Consider the following 27,898-nt stretch of genomic DNA (forward strand, 5'->3'; position numbering starts at 1 on the left):
ACTCTCAGGGACGGCATTATGCATTTGTGCTGGTTGGCAAATTAATTTTGTAACAGAGAAACTTTAAATTCTGATGGAATGTTTATTATGTTGTTTTTTTTATTCTGGCAGGCAAAAAGTAAGTTACATTTATTTTTCATAAACACTTTCTCACTGACGCCAAGAGAAAACTGCTCAAACACAGGCTAGCTACTTAGATTTTTAGTATTATTATTATTATTGTATTTTTCAAAAGAAAACAACACTTGAATGTTAAACTTGAAAAAATAAAAGCCAGTGGCTCTCAACTGGTCGCAGTTCTTTTCTGATAGAGTTGCAGGACATACCCTGATTCGTAAATCCATGAACAAAACTATAAAAAGTATAAATATACAGTATATATATATATAATGTATATGATCTAGGCTTCGTCAACTCTTGAACACACATGTGGGTCAAAAATGACCCAGCACCTAGATTTTAAGACATAATTTTTACAAGAAGTGGTCTTTAGATCTGCCCCAGGTATTTCTCAGTTAAGGTGTCTTCTATCATGTGAAGTCACTTTTTATTTATTTAGTTTAATGTTTTTTCAAGAATTTGCATCACCACCCCTAGAATGCACATGTGGGTCCTATTTGACCCATGTGTGTTTCCAATGGTATTCACTGCATTTAACACTTATATTATTTTTGTAATCTATTGATTGTTTTAAGTTTCCATTTGTTATGTAATTAATTATATGTTAAATACCATGTTTACATTCATATTCATGTGTAGTATAAAGTATAGAAAGTTGTCATTCAGCCGATGTTTTTATCCAAAGTGCTTAACATTATAACAGGGACAGTCCTTATGGAGCAACCTGAAGTTAGATGCCTTCTTCGGCAAGGACTCAATAGTTATAGCTCCTGGACCACTTCTTAGTGTATTGGAAACGGCAACTTTTCTTTATTCAGTATGTCTCACCACTAAATAGCTACAGAGTAATATAGAAATATAGTGTCATTTGGCAATATCGAGTGTAGAGGTTGTCATTTTAACAAGTTTATAAAATAAAAAAAATGTCAATTTTTTAAAATCCTATTCCAGTGTATTTAAATGTATGTGTTAGCGTGGTTAGAGTTGAGACATTTCATGTTTTGCTACTAAACATAACAATTGCCTAAATTGCCCATTATACGGGCTTTTTCACACTGTCACTCAAATCTCCTACTCCATTTTCGATGTGTCTGAAACTACAGGATTGAATAAAATATATATCAACTGTTCTCTTCATAACTTTATAAATGTTCTCTTAATAATTTACATTATTAATATAATTATCATTAGGGTTCATTTTCCTTGAAAAATAAGCAGTTTTATAAAGAGTAAGGATCTAGATTTCACTTGGATCATTTTTTTGACCCACATATGCATTTAAGGGGGTTGAAGCTACATATGCATTCTGCACTCCCCTTACTGTAGAAAGAACCTTAATGAATTTGGCATCTTGACAGTATTTTTGTTCTCTTGCTGATGGTTAAGGCAGAAGTGTGTATGGCGGATCACTGTTAGCATCTTTGCATGTTAATGTATTCAATGACCTGTGAACTTTTAGCAAGGGAAATGAGGTAAATCACCTTAGCGGTATTTATTATATACTCAGCATTGTCATTCAGTCAAAAATGTAAAAACTCTACAGAACTGAATAGAGGAAAGATTTACACAATTACGTGACACTTAAATGTAACATTAAATAGCTAACTCATACTAAAAGCACTTTTTAAAAATTAACAGCAAGTAGAGTTCGTATTTGATTGCTGTGTCAGATTTATTTGGATCTCCTGGACTTCCTCATTTTCTGACTCCTGGTTGACTTGAAGAATGTGCTTCACAAGGAATTTAGCAGCTTTATCCACATTGAAGTTCTCCTAAAACTCAAACACAACAGCAAAAGCCCCATTTAATCTATAAGTGCCTGTTTAATAGCAACCAAGTGGAAAAAGTAGTTGGTACATTACTGCATTTCTATTCATATATACTGTATATATATATATATATATATTCATGAAAGAAATGTTTTTAAAAATCATTTGATGACTCTTTTTATTATTATTCATTGATATTTAAATAAACCAACATAAACATAGTTGATACACAATTTGTTCTAATTTTATGCCTGACATTGTCTTTCAGCTTATTATGCACCCCATATTTTGGCTATTTATAATGTAACTAGAAAAGTAAATTTAACCAAGAAAAACTTTGTATGTCTAATTTCAAACATGTTTGAGGTCTTAAGGTGTGTTGTGAGTGGTTGCTATGTCGTTGCTAAGGTGTTTTTGGGTGGTTCCAATGGCGATCCCAAAGGAGTTGCTAATGTGTTCTCGCTATGTGACTGCTGAGGTGCTCTGTATAGTGGCTAGATGGTTAGTAATGTGTTCTAAATGGTTGCTATGGTGTGCTGGGTGGTTGCTAAGGCATTGTTAAGCAGTTGTTAAGGTGTTCTTAGTGATTGTAAAGTAGTTGCTAAGGATTAAAAACAAAAGAAACAAAAAAACTAATTTGCACAAGTATGAAGCTTTGTCAAGCCAACACAACTTGCCAAAATGCTAAACATTCACTCACCTTCGCTGATGTCTCAAACCATCCAATAAAACCCTTTTCTTGGCAGAGCTTCTCCAGAACAGCAGCATTCCGTTGGCATAATTTAATCTGATCACACTTATTGGCTAGCAGAACTGCAGGGATTGGACGGCCATTTTTCAACATTACTTTACAATCGAGTTCACGTTTCCAGTTCAGAGCTCCTTCCAATGTTGAACCATTTGTCATGTCATACACGACAACTGCCCCACTCGATCCTTTGAAGTACACTCGGTTCATTCCCCTTACACGCTCTTGACCTGAATAAATGAAGAAAATATATAGGGTACAGTGGGGCTTAAGGCACTATTTAAGGAGAATGTGCTTTTTTCTGGTTGCAGAGAGAAATCAAGATTGGAAAAATAAATTTATTTTCATTGAATATTGATGAAGCAACATGATTTGTGTGAAAATAAATAATAAGGGAAGGTTGTTTTGATTAAAATTAATCTTTTTTAGGGGGCCTGGGTAGCTCAGTGGTAAAGACGCCTGGAGTTTGCTAGTTCAGATCCCAGGGTGTGCTGAGTGACTCCAGCCAGGTCTCCTAAGCAACCAAATTGGCCCAGTTGCTAGAGAGGGTAGAGTCACATGGGGTAACCTCCTCGTGGTCGCTATAATGTGGTTCGCTCTCAGTGGGGCGCGTGGTGAGTTGGGCGTGGATGCTGCGGAGAATAGCGTGCACTATGTCTCCGTGGTAACGCGCTCAACAAGCCACGTGATAAGATGCGCAGGTTGACGGTCTCAGACACGGAGGCAGCTGAGATCCATCCTCCGCCACCCGGATTGAGGTGAGTCACTACTCCACCATGAGCACATTGGGAATTGGGCATTCCAAATTGGGAGAAAAAGGGAACCATCTTTTTTAAAAAGGTGGCAAGGGGGCCTTACCCCACACTTGGGGGTTTTCATGAAATTGTGTAGATATAGGGGCAATAGTCGGGCAAAATGTATCAACTTATTCAAATACTTTTGAGACCGCAAGATGCTTTTTTGAGTAACACATTAAGATAATGCTTTTTCAAAATAAGACTATTTCCTGTTAATTTTGTCTCAAGCGTTCTATAAACAAATTAATCACAGTTGTGATTCAATCAGTCAGTGTGAGCCAGGGGTGCTTTTTACCCCAAATATTATCCTTTCACTTAGTAGAAAGTTATTGAAAAACTTTTGATTTAATAACAGGCGTAGGATTTAGGCGTACATTTAGGTAGGGATGGTAGGGACATGTCCAACTACCAACTTTAAGAAAACTGGAAATGTCCTGACCAACTTTTGGGCAATTTTATCACATAGAAAATACTTTTTTATTTTAATTTTCATTGTAATAACTATAAAAGTTCTCAATATCATTATTCATGTGTAAATTATTGTCTGACTCTTTCTGAAGCAGCGCACAAACAGCATTGTCACTGTCATGAAACTGAAAATGACAAGTACTTTGTCTCAAAATAAATGTGATAGCTTTCTAAGAAGTTACATAAATTTGAAACATAAAAAACAAAGAAACAATATTAGATCAAATGACCTCAAAATCAACCTTTTTAGACATTGCACGCAATGAAGAGTTATGGTTTGATTATCGATTTAGAATATATCAGTTAGTGTTTTAAACAATCTTGGAGATTGAACAATCATTGCTGTGGTTTGATCAAATACTTTCTTATAGTGTTTTCTGTGAGAGAGATAAACTTAAAACCATTCAAAAATTAGATTGTGTATTTCAAACATTTACTTAAAAACAGATTCATATAGAGTGGCTGCTATGATTGTCCTGCCAATGGGAACCCGATGATTCATACTCAATAAACATGAATGTGAAACTGAAATTGTGTCACTACATTGTTAAACATTAGCCATATATGTACCTCATTACAGACAATGGCAGAAACTAAAAGCCATGACAAATTTTGTGATTAAAAGGTTTTTTTTTATATAAGTATTTATTCAGCACAGTTATCTATACATCAGCATTCTGACATACAGTTTTCTAATTGTTATTTTATAGTAATTCAAGTTTTTCTTATGGTAACATTTTGTTATGAACCTAAAAACTCAAGGAGAACCAGTATAATGCTGGTCTACCATTTTAGACAAAGAAATGAACAACCAGCTTCAGTAGGCAGACTTACCTCCTATATCCCATAGTTGTAATCTCACTAGCGTTTGACTGTCCCACTCAATGACCTTCATAGAGAAATCCACACCAATTGTCGTTTTCAAGTCCTCGAAAAACTGATCTCTCACATAACGCTTCACAAAGCTGGTTTTTCCAACATCACTGTCACCAATTACCAAAACTTTAAATAAATGTTCAGTGGATCCTAATTTGGAGTCCCCTGACATTTTCCTTGGACAGTGGTAGCAAATAGCATCTGCACTAACTGACCTATTTCCGATTTATTCTGCTGATTAAATCCCTTGTTTTCCAGCCATGTGCTCTGTAATGCAGACAGTGTCCTGTCTGACTTCTTTCCCTAACCATAACTTTACAATGTGAAGAGGGAGTGCCAAATGTTCAAAGTTCATCTGAGAAATCCATTTGAAATGTTTATCATTATGTGCATCTAATAATTGAGTAACACAGTGAAACTATGTTGTAGACCCGTCTTTGACAATGTCATATGAAAGCAAAAACATACAGAAACTTGTCACATTTTGGGAAATCATTAACTTAACACCACCTGCAATAACAATCCCGAGAGGTTATATACAAAATATACAGTGTTTAATCAGTATTATAAACCTAAGAAAACATGCTCACTAAATTGTTGAGAAACTCTTTGACAAATATAGTGTAACTAAATTTGTACAAGTAGTTTATCTTAAGATACCTACATCTAGGGTCCATATAGGGAGTATGCAATAGCAATGTCTTTAATATAAGAGCAGAAATGTTCTCATTAAAGCTAAAGTATAGTTTCAAGTCTATAGTACACAATCTGACAAGCTCATAAACAAAAGAATATTGCACTACAACAGAAACAACAAGAAAACTTACAGCATTATACACCAATAATACCTTAAGATAATATCTAAAATGTTACTCAAACACAATCCTCTATAATTTTATAACAATTTTGTAATTGTCATGTGTAGGACTTAAACGGTCATAACTATAACATGACGTAATTGCTACAGTTAACAATTTCCAGGTATGTTGCAAACATACAAGGGCTGCTATTTCGTTATGATTAAATGCTACATTCTGGTGAAATTGCTGTCGGTGGCTCTGTTAAGCATTAATGGCTCCTTAAATCTTCTTTGAAGCATTGACTGTTTGGAGGCAGTAGTTTTAAAGTCACAAAGCATTGTAGAATTATTTGGAACTGACATTATAACACAGTTACTAAATACAAAAGTAAAATCATGGTGTCTTGAAAAACTATCCTATATATATATATGTATGTATGTGATATATATATATACATACATACATATATATATATATATATATATGTATGTATGTATATATGTATGTATATATATATGTATGTATGTGTATGTATGTATGTATATATATATATATATATATATATATATTTTTTTTTTTTTTTTTTTTTTTTTAATGAAATGCATTAATTAATATCACAAGCTCTGGCTTTCAGTTATGACCATTTAAACCCAGAGATACAAGTAATATAATTATATATTATAAATTAATATTTGCATATACCTCATTATTTAAAAAAATCATAAATATACAGTATATAGAAGCAAGTAAACATATACAGTTTCTTTTGTACTTTAACACACACACACACACACGCACACACACACGCACGCATGCACACACAATGCAAAAAAAAAGACATGGAAAAGTTTAAATGAAGGTGTCATAATACTGACATTGGCACTTAAACGCTATCCATTTTTTGCTACATTATGATATCTGCACTTAGTTTAATGCATTTGATGCATTAGTAAATTATTGTTCCTTTGATCAAATGTTTTTTCTGCATTCATTAGTTGACCATATACCTAACACTAAAAAAAAGATGTTGCAGTTTAGTTTTAAAATGTCATTTATAAAAGTCATGTTGATTGATTGTATAAAACACTTTCTTTTTATATTTAATTGGAACTGATGGAGTTGCTGCACTTAGTTTAAACCTATTTGGTATGTCCTAAATCTTCATTTACTGCTAATGGTACATATTCTGAGAAAATCCTTTAGATGATTTGATCTACAATGGAAAACAATATGACACAAGCACAAATAGCTCATATTCTACAGTATTACAATGACTGATGTTGGTTTCTTGTCAAATGCTACCAAAATAAACAAGTGACAGCGACAGAAATCATAGAGTATTTTCATGTTTGAAGCCCCTTTAACTCAGTTCATCACACTGATAAGCCCCCTTGTAAAACATTTTTTGTTAAAGGCTCAACATCAGGGTCCAAAATTCAACTTTACCCACACCTGCCAATGTCAGTTGAATTAAGAAAATGTATCAGCCATGAAACAGTGGGGTCAAAACATGCATGCACACATCTGAATCACACTCATTAAAATCAAAACACTTGATTTCATTAAATCACGTCACTACAAATACATTTTTGTTAACTGATTTTACGTGGCTCATTGTACGTATTGCAGCAGTTTCCTGCTGTAATGAACATTAGAGGCGCAACAACAACAATGACTTTTATTCACTTTTACACAAATCTCGTGTAATGGGCAGATTATCAGTTCATTAACACTCACTTTTTGCCCTTTTCCTCACATCTACACTCCTGCATAGAAGCACCACAAAATTATGTGGTTGCTTCAGCAGTTGCATTTTGAATCTCACATTTGCTTTTTTTGACACTATCGGTTAGGTTTAGGTTTAAGGTTTAGGCTAGGGTGGTCGATTTTGTTGATTTAAAATTTAATCTTATCTGTTTGGGAGAAAATTTAAATTGCTTTTTTGCGCCATACAGTGGACATTTTACCTCCGATGCCGCGATACGTGCAAGGACCCACGTAATATAATTTTGCAAAAATGTCGCCACAGCCACATCATTTTCATGAGATCAGGCTCGTCTACTTGTCGTGTGTTAATTTTAGACCCTGGTCAAAATACATTCACTTCCATAAAGTCTCTTTAAATACTCTGATAACAGGCAAACATTATAAAAACCTCTCCTTTGCAGGACAACTTAAGTTGCATTGTTGCATGAACTAGTTGCTGTTATTTTCACAATGTAGAAATAAACTAAGAGCTTGTGACATGATCACCTATAATGACGTCCTTATACATATTTCAAAGAGTTGAGGAGCTTTGCTTAAAGTCTCTGAGAATGACGGACGCGTACGTCACGCTCGGAGGTGTGCATAAGATGGATTCGGAAACTGGGGAGTTAGGAATTGGGCTGCCCGAGCCAAGGGAATCTCGGAACGGGGAAGGTGGCATAAGTGCCATAGAGTCCTCTATTGCCATTTTAATCTGTACCAACTCATCCATATCATGAATATGTGCATTGTCATACATGTAGCCATGGAGAAGTCCAAACTGCTCGTTTTCAATCTCTTCCAGAGGAGAGACAGGCTCTTCCGTGTAAGAGCCCAGTTGCATGGGCAGAATGGGCTGAGGATGCAATATATTGCTCAGTTCGGGCATGCTTATAATCTCATCCAAATCAGGCATGTTTGAGTGGAATTTGCCCACCCCTTCCTGGAGGTGGTCTGCAAAAACATGTTGGGGGAGAACATTGTTCTGTGGCAAGTGTTGTTCAGGGGTGTAAAATTTCAGATCTGTGCCCACCTCCGTCATAGGCTTGCTTTCAGGCGACTGCCTGAGTGCCATCAGAGGAGGGCTGCCCGAGGGGTTGTATCTGATCGGGTCGCCCTCGTCCTCCTCAGCCACATTGTACAGAGTCTTGGTGCTTAGATCGGAAAACTCCATGCCTGGGTTATTGTAGGTGTTAGTTAAGGGTTTGATGATAGCCGTCTGATTGGAGCCGGCTTCCTGCCTCTTCACATGTACAGACAGTCTGTGCCACATGTGGTCTCCTTTCGGAGGCTGTCTTGAACCTGGTTCAGACCATGACACAGACTTGCCATTAGAACTATGAACAAAATAAAGACCACTGTTATTTCACAGGAACCGAGAAAGGTGAACACAAGAACAACATTTCTGGTTCGTGTAAAAGATAGTTCAAGCAAATGTCTTTAAGAGTAAAATGTGCAAAAATGTTCTGAATATTTTTCTTTAGGTATTAAGTGTATCCTTAAAATTTCCAACCCTGTTTTTAGTACGAGATAGCGAAACCATAGGAAATCATACAAGTTGGCTCATATAAAAATGCATGACTTTTACTCCCATAGAGAAAAATAAATGAACCAACAAACAACATTATTGCGATTTTTCCTAAGTTTAACCCCTAATCTAAACCTAACCATAAAGTCTAACCCCTTACCCAAACCCTAAACCCTAACCATAACTTTTATGTACCAGGGAAGAGAGAAAACGATGGGGTTTGGAAGAAAAGCGTATCACAAGTTATTGACATACATCAGTCATTAGGATTGCATAAATAAATAAGGAATGAGTAACACAATTTGTCCACAGACATTTCCACTCTTAAAATTAAGTGTTGGATAGGAGGCTCGTTGAAACTTGATGCCTATTTTGTATGAAAGTTGAAATTCTGTTTTTTGATTGGTTAGGCTGTATGGGAATGAAAGTCATACATTTTTGAACAAGCCAAGTTGTACGATATCTTACGATATTGCCATCTTGTACAAATTGGGTGGGCGGCATGATTAAAATCAAATATCACGGTAGCGGTATACAATGGGATCCAAAAGTCTCCACCACTTTGAAAAGATACTCAACACTGAAAAAGCATTAAAGTTATATTTCAGGTTTCATATAAGTTAAACTCAATCGACAGCATTTGTGGCAGAATTTTGATTCCCAAAGAAAACCACAAAAAGAGGTGTTTAACAACACCCCTTAATAACAAGTTCTTTTTAATCTTGATTTGTTTTTCGCTCTGTATTTACTACATGTTTCTTCTTTGCTTTTACATATCAAAACGCAGAGCATTCCTGCCCACTGATAATGGCACAAATATTTCTATACAGCGCAACAGTCTGGTTCTGGAGGTAAAAATAAATTTATGATGACTTACTTATAAACTTTTAAATAGACCTACCGTGAGCACAGAGATTGCTAATTGATGGTATATGCTTCTGTTAAAGCCATTAGTCCGCACTATTTCAACTTTATTTTTAAAAAGTTGTGTGCAGGGGCGGGTTTATGATTTCTGAGGCCCCAAGCAACCGACCAACCTGGGGCCCCATTTCGAAAAATTTTGCTTAAAATATGACAACATTTATTTTAAATCATAATGTTAAATTAATCTTATCAGCCGTTGTAGCCAAGTACATTCAAAATGTTTAATGAAATAAAAATCTTGTTAAAGATAATTAATGCATGTTTTCCAGTTTTTCCACAATATAGTGATAAAAAAGCAATATTTACCTACACATATTTTTTACAAAACACTTTATTTTTTTTATTTATTTTTTTTTGTGAACAGGGGTGCAAAACTACTTCACCCAGTAACATTTTGGAATTCCGTTATTACAGTATATATATATATATATATATATATATATATATATATATATATATATATATATATATATATATATAACCCAACAATTATTTATTGTTGTCCAGATTGTCATTATAATATGATACAGTAAAATTATTATTACTTTGAGGATTTGTTGTATACGATAGTAATATATTTCTGTCTTACTGACTTTATTTTCACCTAGAGCTTATATTCTGATGCTGCAGTGTATTGTTCACCATGTTGCAAAAGGCTGTATTTTATGTATGCATCATTGGCAACATTCGTTACAGTATTGTAACAGTAAACATACAAGGCACGACGGCCCCTCAGAACACTTGAGCAGCAGAAAAATTTACATTTATCAAGCGCTGAAACTTTGCATGGTGCAGAATAATCTGGAATAATGTTAAACATTGTAACAGTCACCTCTTTGCAGCCTGAACTTGTTCAGAACATAAAGTTTTTGTGACACCTGCGCTAAAAACAATCTAGACGCAATGCAACGAATGACACAGAACGCAGGTGTCTCGACATGCGTTTTTGAAACCTGAAGTTCTTTTTAACTTGACACAGTGTCTAAAAATGTTCCAGTCCTGCGAAAAAACAGCGAGACACGATGCAGCAGTCAAGGACGTTCGTCCAGCGCATTTACTTAGAAAAACAATGGAAAAACAGAGTAGACGCACGCAAAAATACGTTCAGTGTGAACGGCCCCTCATCCGTTCGCACGTGTCTGTGAGCGAGAACGCTTGGGCGAAACAAGTTTGGAAGGCCTGTATATTTTTTTCATAAATTACAAACCCAAACCCAAAGTCCTACTGACCCGAACCCAGCGGCTTCGTGAACTGCACGTGTACCCAGAACAACATGTCACCCCTCAAGCGGTTTTTGCTGAGCTTTCCAAACGGGGCGTTGGGCCCCCGACGTCCAGGGCCCCACGCAATTGCATGGTTTGCGTGGTGGTTAAAACCGCTACTGGTTGTGTGTAATACTGGAACTCCTTGTGAAGAACTACACTACCCATGATCCTAAAGAGAAGGATCCACCGATCAGAAAATCACAGCCAACAAACCATGGCAAAAGAGCTCTGCAGTGACCGCCCACTCCCATGATGCACACGCAATTAAGTTGGTCTTTCTACACTCTCAAATTACTTATATATTTTTATATATCTGAATATTTTTGAATAAATCAAAAATGTATTGTTTCTATATTTATAATCAACAACTATCAAATCAATAGTTTTACATTTTTCTGTAGTTTTTAATTTGATTGCGTCATTCACAATGCTTCATCAGATTGTAGTTCATTCCCTCATTAAAGACATTAAGTACCTTTGTCTTTTTGTCAGATTTCCAAATAATTATTTGCTTCCAATCAAAGTTTGAGATGTTGTGATTCACCTCGGAGCTGGTTGGTTTGGTTCATGGCTTAGAACTCTTTTATGAAATATCTTTGGAAATCCCTATGAAAAAAAATTCATGGGAAAAATATTCAAGACGACTGGAAAAGTGGGCGGGCAATGTTGTGCTCTATTGCGGACCGGTTGACACATGTCTTCCATCGCACGCTAAATACGTCATACCGCCCAACCCTACGGGTCACTTATTTTCTTCTTATCTTGTTAGTATCTGATTGCAGAAGTAATAATGCTTGCCATATAAGATTAGCTACTTCAATATACTACAGTATACTATACTATACTGATACCATAATATACAGAGCTACTATAGTCACACAGTCTTTCTCAGACCTGTTGCGTAGACACCCTTGGGTGTGCAGGTTTTAATTGTAGTTGACCTGCAAATCAAAGATGTCTGGGAGAGCCGTTAATTGAAGAAGCTCCTGGAAATGGCATGATCTTTAGGTCTGGAGAGAAGCCGGAATTACAGAACTGGACCCATGGGTTCTAACGCAACAGGATGAAGAGAGGTATTGCTAATGCCGCTAAACTTCTTGTACTTACTTTGCATTTCCAGGTGCGTTCTTCTTGCGTTTAAACATGTTGAGCAAGCTGTTGCTCCTGCAAGCAATTTTTCCGTCCCCTACATGCATACGCACCACGTCGGAAGTGGTGAACGCGCTGCGTACATTTCTCTCAGGCTTAGCGATGATGATGTACATTTTCGGTGTAAACATGCAGCCGAGAGCCACCGTTACGCTAAGACTCACAGAGAAGGAAGTGGTGATGATCTTATAGTTGGATCCAAAGTAAATCGGCACAAAAGCCAACCAGATAATGCACGTTGTGTACATAGTGAAGGCGATGTACTTGGCTTCGTTAAAGTTAGCAGGGACATTGCGAGTTTTAAAGGCATAATAGGTGCAGCTGAGGATGAGTAGGCCGTTGTAGCCCAGTGGTGCCACCATGCCCAAATTGCTGGTATTGCAAATCAGATAAACTTCTCGGATACTGGGATAGGACTTGATTGGTTCTGGAGGCTCTAAAATGATCAACGTGACTTCCAATGTTAGTTGCACACTGATGAGGATGAAAGCAATCACCACTTGTGCCCAGGCGCTCATGAATCGTGGCTTGCGCGTACAGATCTTCTTCTTGCTGCCAGCCAGAATGCGAGCAATGCGGTTGGTCTTGGTGATAAGAGCGGAGTAGCACATGGAGGCCGAGAGGCCCACCAGGAAGCGCTGTAGGTAACATGAGGCTACAGTGGGGCGGGCAATGAGAGTGAAGGGGCAAATGTAGCCCAGGAAGATTCCTGTGAGAATGATATAGCAGAGTTCACGGCTGGACGACTTGACAACAGGCGTGTCTCGGTACAATATGAAGATGAATGTGACAAAACTGGTCACCATGATGCCAAGACAGGAAAAGACGACAGCCACGATGGATTCTGGATGGCTCCACTCCAGGTAACGCAATGGAAGGGGCTCACAGCCTAGGGAAAAAAGATTAAATTGTCAGTCAAAATCAGTCTAGACATTTAAAATACTGTATATGGGTGAATATTTTACACTTACAGCGCTGTGCATTAGTGTCTCGTTAAAAAGAGTCTCTATCACAGAAGATTTAAGTCATTTTGTAATTTCTTCCAGCATATTAAATTCTGTATTATGTTTAATTGAATTCTGTGGTGGGAATGACACTGTTGGAAATTAAATATAAAAAATGTCTGAAATAAAATTGCAGACCCCTTTGTCTTGCTAAGACTAATTTCATAGCTAATATTTTATGTATCCTAAATACACACACATAATAATTTCACTTTTGCGTAATTTCTCAAAATTACAGTTTGACTGGAAATTATGGCCAGTAAAAATATTCTACTCACAAGTGATATTGACCTTGAATTTTCTTTGTTTTCTTCAAACATCACTTGTCTCATATTTCATCTAAAGCATGCTCTTTACTGACACTTTTATAACAAGTACCATAACTTCAGAAAAATCATTGTTTGAAAAATTGTTTGGTGTGGAGGAAATGACAGCACAACTTGTAGGACAGTCGTAATTAAAAAAAAAAAAAAAAAAAAAAAAAAAATATATATATATATATATATAAAATGGAAATAATTTTCACACAATAAATATTGAAATGGTTTATGCTAATTTGTTTATGGCTAATTTCACTCTTTGTTTAGATTATCATATTTTAAACATGCAATTATTTGTTTTTCATAATGGATTTTCATAGCTTAAAATTGAAAGTCTGGGTTTTGCACAAAGCTAAAACAGTAAAATCTATGTATAAAAGGCATAATAAATGATTAAGGCCAATAAAAAATAAACCCCTGGGACATGAAAGTGCCAAAAGTTGAAGAAACACCCATCTATAGTTTTACGCACAAGCTTACATGCTCTTTGTTTCATATGTTCACATACTCCTTGCAGAATCCGTAAGATGTTTAGCATTTTTTTTATTTTTTATTTTTTTTTATGAGAGAGATCATAAGTACTGCCTTACAGAACAAGCATAACAGATACAGTATTTAAGTATATTCCACAAGACAAAATCTTAATTGAAATTACAAAAAAACTATGTTCAAAATTAGATCATACCATTAAAGGGACAGTTCACCACAAAATGAAAATTCTGTCATCATTTAATCTTTTCACATGTAAAAGTTCATTGTACACTTTCATTTAAGTTTCAGCTTCCTCCTCACAACAAAAAGAGCATTTGTTGAAATCAAGCTGCCAAAACGACTCGTTCTCTACTTCCTCCACACTGTGATATCACAGTGGTAGGCATTTGCATCTGACTGCCTCCAAAACAACAACACATCAGCGCCTACTCCATTTATTACTTCCGTAGCCCTGCCCAGTAGCGTTGAGCAGTGATATGGCAAGGAGAGAGCAGGTCAGTCAAGAACAGAGAGCCAATCAGAACAGTGGGTGTTTACTGTTGAGTCTCAAAGGAGAAGCAGCATCAAAACCGGGTGTTTCTGACAGAGGGTCAGAATAATGGTTGCAAAATGATCATGTTTTACAAATATATGACTTGTATTTTTGTGAAAAAATAAAAACTTTACTAATATTAAAAGTAAACCTCAAGGAGCATATTAAAATAATAAAAAAAGGCATGTCATAAGCAGAATGTTGGGGACTTGACAGCCTCAGTCACCATTCACATTCATCGCAACTTTTTTCATACAATGAAAGTGAATGGTGACTGAGGCTAACGTTCTGCATTATAGAAAAAATACGCAACATGAGGGTGAGTAAATTATTTTTTTTGGGTGTTCCAGCCCTTTAAGTATACTTCCACCAAATACGCAAACACTCTATGAGGCCAATTGGAGGTTGAGATCAAAGCGTGCATTGTTGACTATGAAAAATGGCAAAAGCATAGCCTACGCTTTGGATCGCCTCGTGTCTTTGTAGGACTGGCTATCTGAGTGTGACCAGCTCTCTTATGCACCAAGTGCTAAAGTAGGTTTTCAGCTCAACTAAAAATAAACAGCCCTTACACTGAGGGACCAGGCCATAAAAAAGAACCAAGCCAAAGGAGTCTTCATAGTCTGCAGCATGAGAGAGGAAACCAGTGCTGCCTCATTACCGACACCAGTGTCCATGACATCTGCATCACATGTATTTATACCAAGGTTAAAACTTAATGCAATTAAAGGAATAGTTCACCCAGAAATTAAAATTCTGTGATCAATTAATCACCCCCATGCCATCCCAACCCAGTATTATTTACCTCCCTGATAGAAAAAAAGGTTAAGCCAGCCTAAGCTGGTTTTCAGGGAGACCAGCTTAAACTAGCTAAAACCAGCAAACCAGCATAGGCTGGTTAAAAGAAGTGAATAGCAATTTGAATTAGCATGTTCCAAAATGACAAAAAAAGCTTGATGAACGTATCATAAAAGTAGTCCATACATTTGGTGCACAATATTCAAATTAAATCGCAGATTATATTTGAGAGCAACAGCAGAGGGAAAGATTTCAATGAATAATGACTGACATTCAGTGTTTCTCATTAATTACCTAGACTGTGGCGACCCACCACATAATATTTCATAATGAACCGAAAATATTTTTACACTTTTCATAATAACATAAAAGATCTCTAACGTTGTGTTTTGCACCGTTGCTTCGGCAAAGCATCTCTCATTCCCAGTCAGCCAGCCCCCCCCCCCCCCCCCAGCACCGCTGTATGCACGCATGTTCAAACACACACACTCCGAGAAACCAAGGCTTTTTGAGGACACAACATCATTTGAGGAAAGTAACGTTAACTAACGTTACAGTATCCACTGCAGTTATCCACCAGTCCAAACACAATTTTATCATTATCAATATACGACAGCAAACAGATAACGTTACTGCAGAAGTTATTATTGATAATTAATGTTAATCTAACATTAGCTAAGATAGGTAACGTTACCGTTAGCTAACATCATTAGCTGTCAATCTCCTCGCTTATGTCGACTGACATATCCGGCTGCTTGTCGTGAAAAACATGGTATAAGTTATGTAACGTTATATCTAGCTAGCTAATGTTAACTAATTATTTAACGTTAACGTTATTACCAGCGGCTCTGACAATGCAAATATTTTCAGCATCTGATGAGCAAGTTCAACACAGGTAACCGCTTTTGCTTAATTTCTTTGATGGCTCACAGGGCTCGATATTAACGCTTGTCCGGGACAAGTGGATTTTTGAAGGGGCAAGTCAAAGAGAATTTCACTTGCCCGACCTGACAAGGAGGCTGATTAAAACATCAATAACAGAAAAATAACTGGCTATATTTGTGATAGCCTAGGCCTGTGTTACTTTTTAGAAAGTTCATGTTCTTATTCTGCTGTTGAAAGTAATACAGAGCACGTCATTTCATAATTCGTTAGCGATCAAGTAACAGCTGCGCCCTGTTTGATTGACAGGCGGCGTATGTGTGTGTGCTGAACATGCGTGTTCTGAAAATGCTCACACTAATGCACACCTGAATGGTCAAATACATTTCAAAATTCCGCCAAAATGCCCGTCTTGGTGAGGTTTTCATTTAAACACAGAGAGTGATGTCTAAAGTGAACGTAAACAGCTGAGAAAAAATTCAAATGTCAGACTTGTAAGTATAAATGTAAGCTAACTGACCTGCTAATTGACCTGCTGCTGTCTAGTGTGTCATTATAACAATCAAACAACCATAACAAGAAAACGAGAAAACACTCACTGCTCTTAACTGAGTAACTTTAGTAGCTTTAATAAATATTAATGTATTATAATCATACAGTGAAGCCCAGTAGTAGCTTTATGTTGCATTGCATTCTGAATATTTCCTTGAATACTTGATAGCCTACTGCTGTTAAAAACTTTTAAAGCTGTTAAAAATTTTTTTTATTTTTGTTCTATTATTTTTAATCTATTTCTATTCATTGCTGTTTTTTTTTTTTTTATTGTTATTTTATTACTGACTGTTTACTAGTCTTGAATAATTACTTAAGAACTTGAAACCATTCTTCCATAATTAACATACTAGTTAGTGTTCTTATTTGTTGTGGTTTTGAAGCTGGTATTGAGAACTGTCAATCGTCGTTCACTACCGACTACTGAAATTTTAGTATTGTGATAATCTGTAGCCTTTATTGTACATGGTAGATCTTGCTGCAATAACATGATGAAAAAGTAGATCTCATTCCATAGAAGTATGAGCACCCCTGCTGTAAATGATGGTGATGAAGGCTTTTCTTTATTTGACTACCATATGTAGCATAAAATAATTATCATATGACAATAGCCTCCTTCCCTACCCAGTGCAGTTTACATTCTTGTCACAGAGAATTGAGTTGATTGCATAGGTACACTATTAGGCTGGGCATCAGTCATAATTTTAGAAAAATATACAACATAAACTTTGACATGTTACTTGAGCATGCAACTTAAATGCCCTTTTTTCTCTCCAGACAAGTAAATTTTTTACTCGGACAAGCGACCGACCAATTTACTTGTCCGGAGGACAAGCACATGACAAAGCTTAATGTCAAGCCCTGGCTCAAATGCATGCTCTAGTTGATTTTGTGTTTTGACCATTTCTGAACTGCATTTAACTCTGTCTTGTTTACCATGCTTTGTAGGTGTGACTTTTTTGCCATGTCATCACCATTTATGATTTAATTACTACTAGAGCATAAAATTGTTTACAAGAGCACAAAGTTCTTCATAGATCTAGCCTCTTAATTTTGCTCTCAAAGTGCACCAGATTGATGCATTTACTGTAACTTTAAAATGTACAAAAAGTTCTTCTGGGGAGCATAACTCCCCTAGAGGGTCCGAGGTCCACCCACCACAGTCTCACAAAATTCTGTGGGAAACACTGAAATTTCCATCTGTTCCTCACTTAAATGACTTGAAATATAACACACAAGTCTTTTGTATTATTTTTATAATACAGTGATGGTGCTTTTTTGGTATTTGTAGTAGCTTTGCATTTAAAATCACTATCCACTTTTGCTGTATGGGAAAGATCTGCTCGAACATTCTGCCTAAGATTTCCTTTTGTATTTCATGGAACAAAGAAAAATACTTGGTTGGAACAACATGGGCGTGAGTAAATGATGACAGAGTTTCAATTTTTGGGTAAACTAACCTCTTAAAAAACAATTTTCATCTAGCACTCTACATGAAATTTCCTACAAGATGAAAGAAAATCCATTTATGTCTAGCATTCCAGACTATCGTCACATGGCTTCTGCTTGAGCAACAGTGAATATGTGAATAACAGCAGTATCACACAGTAGAGTCGAATATATACTGTATAGTGAACTAATGAAAAATACATCTCTGGGACACTGCATTAACATTGACCATCACAGTGTATGAAAATAGGCCAGGGAAGAAGACAGTGAAGTAGGGCTGTCACAGGCAATAAGCTGTATAGCGCTAGCAATCTGTAAAAATGATAAATGGCCTTCAGGTGTGATGGGAAACCTTTTGGAAATAGGACAAAGAAGGTATTTTAAAGAGCCAATGCAGTTATAATGTAACACTTTGAGAAAGCTGTTTTGCATAGACGATTTGACGACTAATCTAGACATTTTATAACTAACTATATCTAGTAGATAGACATGTTTCAAATGTTGACAGTTTCTTGAGAAAATGTGAGTGGTTCTTGCCCACGCAAAAGTTGCCATTGTAATGCTGGGGTGTTGTGGGAAGAAGCCAGGGTGTTGCTACTGTATGTGGTTGCTATGGTGTTCTGAGAGGTTTATAGTGCATTACTATGTGGTTGCTAGGGTTTTTTGTGTGGTTGCTAGGAATTTGCAAGGGTGTTTTGGGAGGTTGCTAGACATTTGCTAGGGTGTTTTGTGTGGTTGCTAGAAGTTTGCTAGGGTGTTTTGGGTGATTGCCCGGAGTTTGCTGGGGTGTTTTGGGAGGTTGCTAGATGTTTTTCTAGCATGTTTTGGATGGTTGCTATAGATGTTTTTTTAGGGTGTTTTGGCTGGCTACCAGGTGTTCTCTAGGGTGTTTTTTGTGGTTGCCAGGAGTTTTCTGGGGTGTTTTGAGTGGTTGCTAGAAGTTTGCTAGGGTGTTTTGGGTTGTTGCAAGGAGCTTACTAGGGTGTTTTGGGTGATTGCTAAAAGTTTGCAAGGGTGTTTTGGATGGTTGCTATGAGTTGCTAAGACATTTTGGATGGTTGCAAGGGTGTTTTGGAAGGTTGCTAGATGTTTGGTAGGGTGTTTTGGGTGGTTGTTAGAAGTTTGCTAGGGTGTTTTGTGTGGTTGCTGGAAGTTTGCAAGGGTGTTTTGGGTAGTTACTAGACGTTTGCTGGGGTGTTTTGGGGGTGGTTGTTAGATGTTTTTCTAGCATGTTTTGGGTGGTTGCTAGATGTTTTTTTAGGGTGTTTTGGGTAGTTACCAGGAGTTCTCTGGGGTGTTTTGGATGGTTGCTAGATGTTTGCTAGGGCATTTTGGGTGATTGCTAAAAGTTTGCAAGGGTGTTTTGGATGGTTGCTATGAGTTGATAAGACATTTTGGATGGTTGCAAAGAGTTTGCTAGGGTGTTTTGGGCAGTTGCTAGTAGATTTTCTAGGGTGTTTTGGGTGTTTGCAAGGGTGTTTGACACAGTCAAACTAAGTTTGACACTTAGAGGTTTGCAAGGAATGGTTGACATCATCAACCATCAGATCCTCCTGGCTACCCTCTCTACTCTGGGCATTGCAAGAAATGTAAGCCTAAGCATAGTTCTAGCAGGAGACTCACAGCTGTACATCATCACACCATTATTTAGTTATCTCCTAGCCAATCATATGTCAGCCATTGCTTTAAAAGCCTGCTTTCAATCTACCTCTTTGCTGTTGCCACACGGCAATTCATTCGACAGCTCACTATGTCCAAACGTCAAGTCAACCTCGCTCCCCGACGAGCTAATACCCAGCTCTGGACATGGATTTAGTCACTTGCTCCTTACTTTCTATCCAGGGTCATCAGCTCCACGCCACAGCGCGTGTCTGCAATTTCCAGGGTCTCGGTGGTATTGTGACCCTTTTGGTATGATAATAGAAATGTTAGCCAGGCATCTTCATCATCCCCTATCTCTCCAGGCCACAGGTTAACCAGCTTATTCATATCATCTTGGGAAGGCTGTCTTCCCTCCCCGACGATGCCGCCACTCCATCTCAACTTTCTGCCCTGAATCAAACCTACAGGGCATAAACGATCAGCAAATCCAGATCTCCATCCAGATCTCAGTCAAGTAGGAGACCTCCCTCAGTCAAAGCCACCGCATTAACCGCAACCAGAATGCACTACCCATTGCTGGAAGGCGTGCACTCCTCGTCAATTCCATCAAAATCACCCCCTCAAGGCAGCAGCTTGTCCCTATCAGAAATACGCTAAATTCTCAATCATCTTCTCTTGGGGGAAACAATAGTCAAATGCATTTAGAGGATGGTGTATGGGATTTTAGGCTTTCTGCTGCCAATGTTGTCTGTTCATCATAACCCTCATCTATATCAATATTAAATTCAAGCGGCGATATTTTATTTCACTTGAGCATTCGGTTCTCATAGTTCATGGTAGGCGATCACATGTTTAAGGTTCACAACGTTGATTTGTTCACCTCGTTGCACGCCTGAGCACACACCTCTTCATGGAATCAAGATCTATTATTTATGCATGTCATCATGCATGAGTACTAGCATACGGGGACTTATTACTCCATTCAATTAAGATGCCTTGTTTTGTTGGTCACTTCTATTGCACGTTAAATCAAGAAGTGTTTCTTACTTCATACGTCTACTTCCACGTTCTCCAAATAAGGAAGCACCACCTGTTGTTGCGTGCCTCTGACACCTAGCCGCAGGCTCATTACATTTTCGTATTTCAAATCAGCACATTTCACATTAACAGCGCAATGCATTTTGCTGCCTATATGATCAAGTCAAACCAAGGGTAAATTCTTATCCCCCTGTTATGTTTTATTAATCATGCTGGCATCATTACAGTGCAGAGATTTGTATAATATGGATCTCATTTATTCTTTTATTAGCAATAGGACCATATTTCAATTAGTGATGGCAAAGTGAAGCTTCATGAATCAACAAGGCTTTCAGTACAAATGTATACAGAGTTTTGTAAGTAAATATATAAATAAATTAATAAATAAATAAATAATGTTAGATTGGAACATAAATATGCCTGTGGGCTGAACAGTAACATTTTATTAACAGGGGAGTGAAATGTGCACAAGTGACTATTGGGTTCAAACTCGTACTGGGATTTGCGATTCTTTTGAACCAAATACCGAGCAGGCATGTGGGTTTCACCTGAATGAAGCTTTGGACGTCACGGATCACGAGGTTTTTCCCAAAACGAATCAAGCTCCGATACAGTGCTTCATGTGAAATGTGTCATTTTTTCGACAAGCTTCAAAGCTTCTGTTTCGAATGTCACATCACTGGTTTGAATCAAAGGGGACTTTTTAAGCATTGGGGCTTTATCACAATGTTCCAAATTTCAAAGCTCAGTACATAGTTTAACAACTACATTATCCTAACTACATACAATTTTTATTTAAAATATCAATGCATTTCGGTCTTTGCTCCGTTCAGTTTTAATTTGCTCATGGTTGGGGCAGTTACGGTTAGTAGCAGGTAATTAAGGTTTTTTTTACTCATTGGATAAAACCTGTGTCTGATTAGTTTTTTTTCACAGTATTCGAAATTCCACAGCTCTTTATTTCAATTACAAAAATATTTCTTTATTTCATTTTCTGTATCTGCTGGTAAAACATAAGTTCCTTATTTTGCTCTCTACGTTAGTTTAACAACTGCATTAATCTAAACACATTACATTTTTATTTTAAGTTACAAATGCATTTTTCTCTCCGCTCCATTCACTGTAAATACACTCGTGGTCAGGGCAGCTACATTTAGCTCAAGGTAAGTAAGGTTTTGTTTACTCTTGGATAAAACCTGTGCTGGATTAGCGCTTCTTGCGAAGCAGATACTGAAAATTAAGTCGACTGAAGCTTTACATGTCAAGGACCATGCGTCGTGCTGCTGGTTTGATGGGCTTTATCAAAAGCTTTGGCTTCAAACATCACATCATTCTCATCTACATACTTCAACCCTCATCCAAGGCAGACATCAAGTCGCTTCCAAGTCATGCCCATTCACCCTTCTGACTGGCCCAATTCGGCATCAAGTGACAGTCAAAATGTTATTCTCGTCTGGCTTACAATTGGGTGTAGAAGTGTCCCCACATTTACTTCTCTACCAGAAGGCTTAAGCCAGATCCTTCCAAATATTTTAAGCTCCTGATCGTATGCACCTGCTCTACAATTTTCTGCTCATCTATTCCCATGTCACTCACAGCTCCTCTCTGGACATTTAAACAAGTTTTTTCACGAGCAGAGCATTCTCTCTCCAGTGAAAAACTATGAGCCCCTCTAAGTTTCTCAAATTTTCTGGCATCGCTCTCAATTCCCCCAACATGCAAGCTTCCCTGCTTCTCTATAAACTAGACAGATCATTTAGTTTGCATGTTCTTCCTCCCACCTGTTTCCGTCTCCATATGCGATCGCAAGTCCCTTTGGGTCACCTTCATCTCACATGTCCATTTTCCTCAAGGCGCTCCTTCATCCCCCGCCTCCTCACACTAGACATTTCATGGAAAACCTCTCCAACAAGGTATCAATTGACGACAGGTGCTCCAACCCTCAAATCACACACACTCACCTCTCCATCATGCCTATCTGGTGGTGGCCTGGGGCCACTCACTGCTTCATCCAGACATTCTATATCACACAATTATCAAATACAAGCATGTCTATCCTCCTGCAAGGATATCGTATAATCAAATCTGCCCTCCTCACCAGGGCTTCCACAATGCCAAGCATGGTTTTCCATCGCATAGGTAATGCACAAGCCTTGCTCGGCCTTATCGAAGGGCTCATGTGTAAATGTTGTTCATCTTTCGACAGAAGGTATTGCACAACAAAGTCGCCCTTATCGTAGGACTTTATGCTACATTGTTCACTTTTTTTTTTGCAAAGATATTACACAAACAACATCCACCCTCATCGCAAGGCTCATAACCAAATGTTGTTTATCTTTCAACAAAGGGTATTGCATGGGGCCTGGGTAGCTCAGTGGTAAAAGACGCTGGCTACCACCCCTGGAGTTCGCTAGTTCACTAGTTCGAATCCCAGGGCATGCTGAGTGACTCCAGCCAGGTCTCCTAAGCAACCAAATTGGCCGGTTGCTAGAGAGGGTAGAGTCACATGGGGTAACCTCCTTGTGGTCGCTATAATTTGGTTCATTCTTGGTGGGGTGCATGGTGAGTTGAGCACAGATGCCACAGTGGATGGCATAAAGCCTCCACGTGCGCTATGTCTCCGTGGCAACGCACTCAACAAGCCACGTGATAAGATGGGTTGATGTTCTCAGATGTGGAGGCAACTGGGATTCATCCTCCGCCACCTGGATTGAGGCAAATCACTACGCAACCATAAGGACTTAAAAGCACACTGGGAATTGGGCATTCCAAATTGGATGAAAAAGGGGAAAAATCCCCTTTTTGGAAAAACAATGTTGCCCTTATCATGTTTATAGCCCTTTATGCTATGTTGTTAACTTTTTTGCAAAGATATTCCACAAACAACATCCGCCCTCGTCAGAGGGCTCACAATCAAACATTGTTTATCTTTCAACAAAGAGTATGCACAACAACATTGCCCTTATCATGGGGCTTTATGCTACTTTCATCTGTAATACTTCATCTTTTGGCAAAGATATTCCACAAGCAATTGTCACCGTCATCGGATGACTCATAATAAAACCTCACCTACATTGCTCATACAACCACCCTCGTCGGAGGGCTCATACCATATGTTAATTATCTTCAGCATAGGGATCGTACAACTACATCACCCTCATCATAGGGCTCAAACGAAACACTGTCAATCCTCTGAAAGATATCTCACAATTAACATTAATTCGCAAGCATGACTATACTCAAGCAAGGAGATCACACGAACCATGCCCCCTTTCTCTTAAGGTTCATCATCATACGCAAGCATGGCTCATCCTATCGCTAAGTTATCGCACAAACATGCCAGGGATGTCACAATTCATGCACTATTGTCTATTCAAGCACTCACATCTCCTTTTCTGTTCTCCAGACTGAAATTCCAGCCATGAAGACCTGGTTTGTAACCCGCCTGGAACTCCTCTCATTTGGTGGTAGTATCTGGGTTTTCTTTTTGGTGTGGGCTCCTCGCCCACTGCATCTTATCTCTGGCAGGATCTGACGGTTCGAGTGTCAATCTCCTCAGACCGCCAGACAGGGCTTGCGCCAAAAGAGACATTACAATTCTGTGTTCACTATTATTTCATCAAATAAATGTCATTTAAAGTCTGTGAGTCTTCCTGATAGAACTGTGATTGACTAGTTCAAGTCCTATCTATCAGGTTGGTCTTTCAAGTAGGGTTGCAGCGGTATACCGGTTTCACGGTATGAAAATTGACAGTTATCATACCATGTAAATTTGCTTATCTACGGTATTGAGAAAAAAAATGCAAACGAACGGAGAATCTCACCTGCACGTGTGCATCTCCTTTCCTCCTCGACTGCCTGTCAGACTCGTCAACTTGCACCACACACACACACATGCAGCTGAGAAAATGGAAGAGAGAAGCGAGGCGAGGGGGTCTGACATAAGTGAGTGTGTGTGTGTATGAGTTAAAGCAGTGTTTCTCAACTGGTGAGTTGCGACCCAAAAGTGAGTCGCAGGTCTATTCGGACTGGGTCGTGGACAGCAGGGAAAGAACAATGCCATGGTTCTCCCATTAAAGATATTTCGGCGGCCGTCCAAGTGATAGCCTATTTAGGACTGCCGAGGCAGATTTAATGATAATCTCACAATCAGCTAAAGGCTTCTCATCTGCACATTCGCACGAGTGTAACGGAACCAGCTCACGCTAATGATCTGCTCTGCTTTCTGTATAATTTGTTATTATTATTACAATTATTATTGTTGACATCAACAACAAAAATAATGTCACTTGATGCATGTCCTTGTACTTGAAAACCATGAACAAAACTATGCAACATAAAAGGAAATGTGACCCAGGATACATTAAATACAGGTTACGTTTTTACTATGGTGGGTCGCCACTTGATTTCCAATGTAAAATCTGGGTCCTGAAGCAAAACCAGTTGAGAACCACTGAATTAAAGGTACAGACAGGAGCAGTCTGGCTGAGCTGTAGCGCACCTACAGTATATGTTAATTGTTAATAATCATAGGACATTACTTTAAAAGCTCACAGCTGATGCTATTTTTCATTTAGTAGTTAATTTAACATGCTATGCTAACATGTAAACTAACATGCTTTATTTATATAACATGTTATAGTTACATGCTATTTTTTTATCATGTTTATAATTCGGTATATTATTATAATTCTGTTAGCTTTCTTATTTATTCAGTTTATTTTATTTATTTTCAAAAGGGAGACTTTTTTTTACACATACTTCCATTAAAAAAAAATGGTTTCAAGTTTCAATTATAATAAAGTGTTTGTTCAACCAAAAAAAAATGTAAAAATAAATAAACCCTTATGTTTCACTCCTTTAAGGGTCATTGTAACTGATAACAATAATTGTGTAATACCGAATACCGTGATACCATGATATTTTCTGAGATGGTTGTTGTACCGTGAAAATCTCATACTGTTGCAACCCTACTTTCAAGGTAGCCTGGAGAGGTGAGGTGTCCAAGTCACATCAGCTACTTACTGGGGTACCTCAGGGCTCAGTGCTTGAACCACTTCTCTTCTCTATATACACAACATCACTAGGACCCATTATTCAAGCACATGGATGAATGAATGTTACATTTATATATGAATGAATGAATGTTACATTTATATAGTGCTTTTTTTTGATGCGACGACAGCCATAGTGCGCCAGTACGCTCACCATACACCAGCTGTTGGTGGAGAGGAGAAAGTAGAGTGATACAGCCAATTAACTGATGGGGATATTCCGAAGGCCATGACTGATAAGGGCCAATGGGGGGAATTTGGCCAGGGCACCGGGGTTACACCCCTACTCTTTACAAGAAGTTCCCTGGGATTTTTAATTATTCAGAGAGTCAGGACATCTGTTTAACATCTTATCCGAAAGACGGATCTTGGTTCTCTTGTATTCTCTTACCACTGCTACGCCGATGACACACAGCTCTTCTTGTCTTTGCAGCCCAATGACGTCATGGTGACGGCTCGAATCTTGGCCTGCTTGGCAGATGCTATTTTTCTCACCACAAATATACAGAACGGTTATCTGAGTTACTGTAGATTTTGTCAGTTCGAACCGGTCTGGCCATTCTCTGTTGACCTCTCTCATCAACAAGGCGTTTCCATCCGCAGAACTGCCGCTCACTGGATGTTTTTTGTTTTTGGCACCATTCTGAGTAAATTCTTGTGACTGTTGTGTGTGAAAATCCCAGGAGATCAGCAGTTACAGAAATACTCAAACCAGCCATTTGGTACCAACAATCATGCCACGGTCCAAATCACTTCCCCCATTTTGACGGTTGATGTGAACATTACCTGAAGCTCCTGAACCTGCATGATTTTTTGCACTGCACTGCTGCCACTCGATTGGCTGATTAGATAATCGCTTGGATGATTGTTGGTACAAGATGGGCTGGTTTGAGTATTTCTGTAACCGTTGATCTCCTGGGATTTTCTCACACAACAGTCTCTAGAATTTACTCAGAATGGTGCCAAGAACAAAAAACATCCAGTGAGCGGCAGTTCTGTGGATGGAAACACCTTGTTGATGAGAGAAGTCAACAGAGAATGGCCAGACTGGTTTGAACTGACAAAGTCTACGGTATCTCAGATAACCGCACTGTACAATTGTGGTGAGAAGAATAGCATGGGTTGTCGCTGTTTTGTCGGCACGAGGGGGACCTACACAATATTATGCAGGTGATTTTAATGTTGTGGTTGATCGCAGTGTATATGTATATGTACTGTGTATACTGTGTGTATATATATATATATATATACACATACAGGTGCATCTCAATAAATTAGAATGTCGTGGAAAAGTTCATTTATTTCAGTAATTCAACTCAAATTGTGAAACTCATGTATTAAATAAATTCAATGCACACAGACTGAAGTAGTTTAAGTCTTTGGTTCTTTTAATTGTGATGATTTTGGCTCACATTTAGCAAAAACCCACCAATTCACTATCTCAAAAAATTAGAATACATCATAAGACCAATAAAAAAAACATTTTTAGTGAATTGTTGGCCTTCTGGAAAGTATGTTCATTTACTGTATATGTACTCAATACTTGGTAGGGGCTCCTTTTGTTTTAATTACTGCCTCAATTCGGCGTGGCATGGAGGTGATCAGTTTGTGGCACTGCTGAGGTGGTATGGAAGCCCAGGTTTCTTTGACAGTGGCCTTCAGCTCATCTGCATTTTTTGGTCTCTTGTTTCTCATTTTCCTCTTGACAATACCCCATAGATTCTCTATGGGGTTCAGGTCTGGTGAGTTTGCTGGCCAGTCAAGCACACCAACACCATGGTCATTTAACTAACTTTTGGTGCTTTTGGCAGTGTGGGCAGGTGCCAAATCCTGCTGGAAAATGAAATCAGCATCTTTAAAAAGCTGGTCAGCAGAAGGAAGCATGAAGTGCTCCAACATTTCTTGGTAAACGGGTGCAGTGACTTTGGTTTTCAAAAAGCACAATGGACCAACACCAGCAGATGACATTGCACCCCAAATCATCA

The 27,898-nt window shown here is 38.0% G+C and overlaps 2 protein-coding genes across 3 annotated transcripts in view; both read right to left on the reverse strand.

Annotated features, from left to right (window-relative positions):
* Positions 1-6,054, reverse strand: LOC127411452 (ras-related protein Rab-32-like). Its single transcript, XM_051647028.1, has 3 exons — positions 4,737-6,054; positions 2,590-2,867; positions 1-1,892 (listed from the first exon to the last, which is right to left on the reverse strand). The coding sequence occupies exons 1-3, from the start codon at positions 4,948-4,950 to the stop codon at positions 1,752-1,754; spliced, it is 633 nt and encodes a 210-aa protein (XP_051502988.1). The 5' UTR covers positions 4,951-6,054; the 3' UTR covers positions 1-1,751.
* A 68-nt stretch (positions 6,055-6,122) lies between these two features.
* The window catches only part of grm1b (glutamate receptor, metabotropic 1b), a 38,507-nt gene continuing 16,731 nt past the window's right edge, over positions 6,123-27,898 (reverse strand). The window contains exons 8-9 of one of the 2 annotated variants that reach the window (XM_051647026.1): positions 12,149-13,079; positions 6,123-8,661 (exon numbers count right to left, since the gene is read on the reverse strand). In XM_051647026.1, the coding sequence (XP_051502986.1) occupies positions 7,857-8,661; positions 12,149-13,079 (1,736 nt within the window). In that variant the 3' untranslated portion in view covers positions 6,123-7,856. The remainder of the gene's footprint in view (positions 8,662-12,148; positions 13,080-27,898) is intronic. The other variant, XM_051647027.1, reaches the window with a different exon arrangement.

Source organism: Myxocyprinus asiaticus, chromosome 20, assembly GCF_019703515.2.
Source record: "Myxocyprinus asiaticus isolate MX2 ecotype Aquarium Trade chromosome 20, UBuf_Myxa_2, whole genome shotgun sequence".
Taxonomy (NCBI): Eukaryota; Metazoa; Chordata; class Actinopteri; order Cypriniformes; family Catostomidae; genus Myxocyprinus; species Myxocyprinus asiaticus.

What these genes read in the sequence shown, in the direction of transcription:
- LOC127411452 (XM_051647028.1), bottom strand. Translation starts at nt 4,950, where the DNA reads ATGTCAGGGGACTCCAAATTAGGATCCACTGAACATTTATTTAAAGTT. An exon ending in ACAACTATGGGATATAGGAG is followed by an intron (nt 2,868 to 4,736) that starts GTAAGTCTGCCT and finishes TCATTTATTCAG; the next exon opens with GTCAAGAGCGTGTAAGGGGA. An exon ending in GGTTTGAGACATCAGCGAAG is followed by an intron (nt 1,893 to 2,589) that starts GTGAGTGAATGT and finishes TTTGAGTTTTAG; the next exon opens with GAGAACTTCAATGTGGATAA.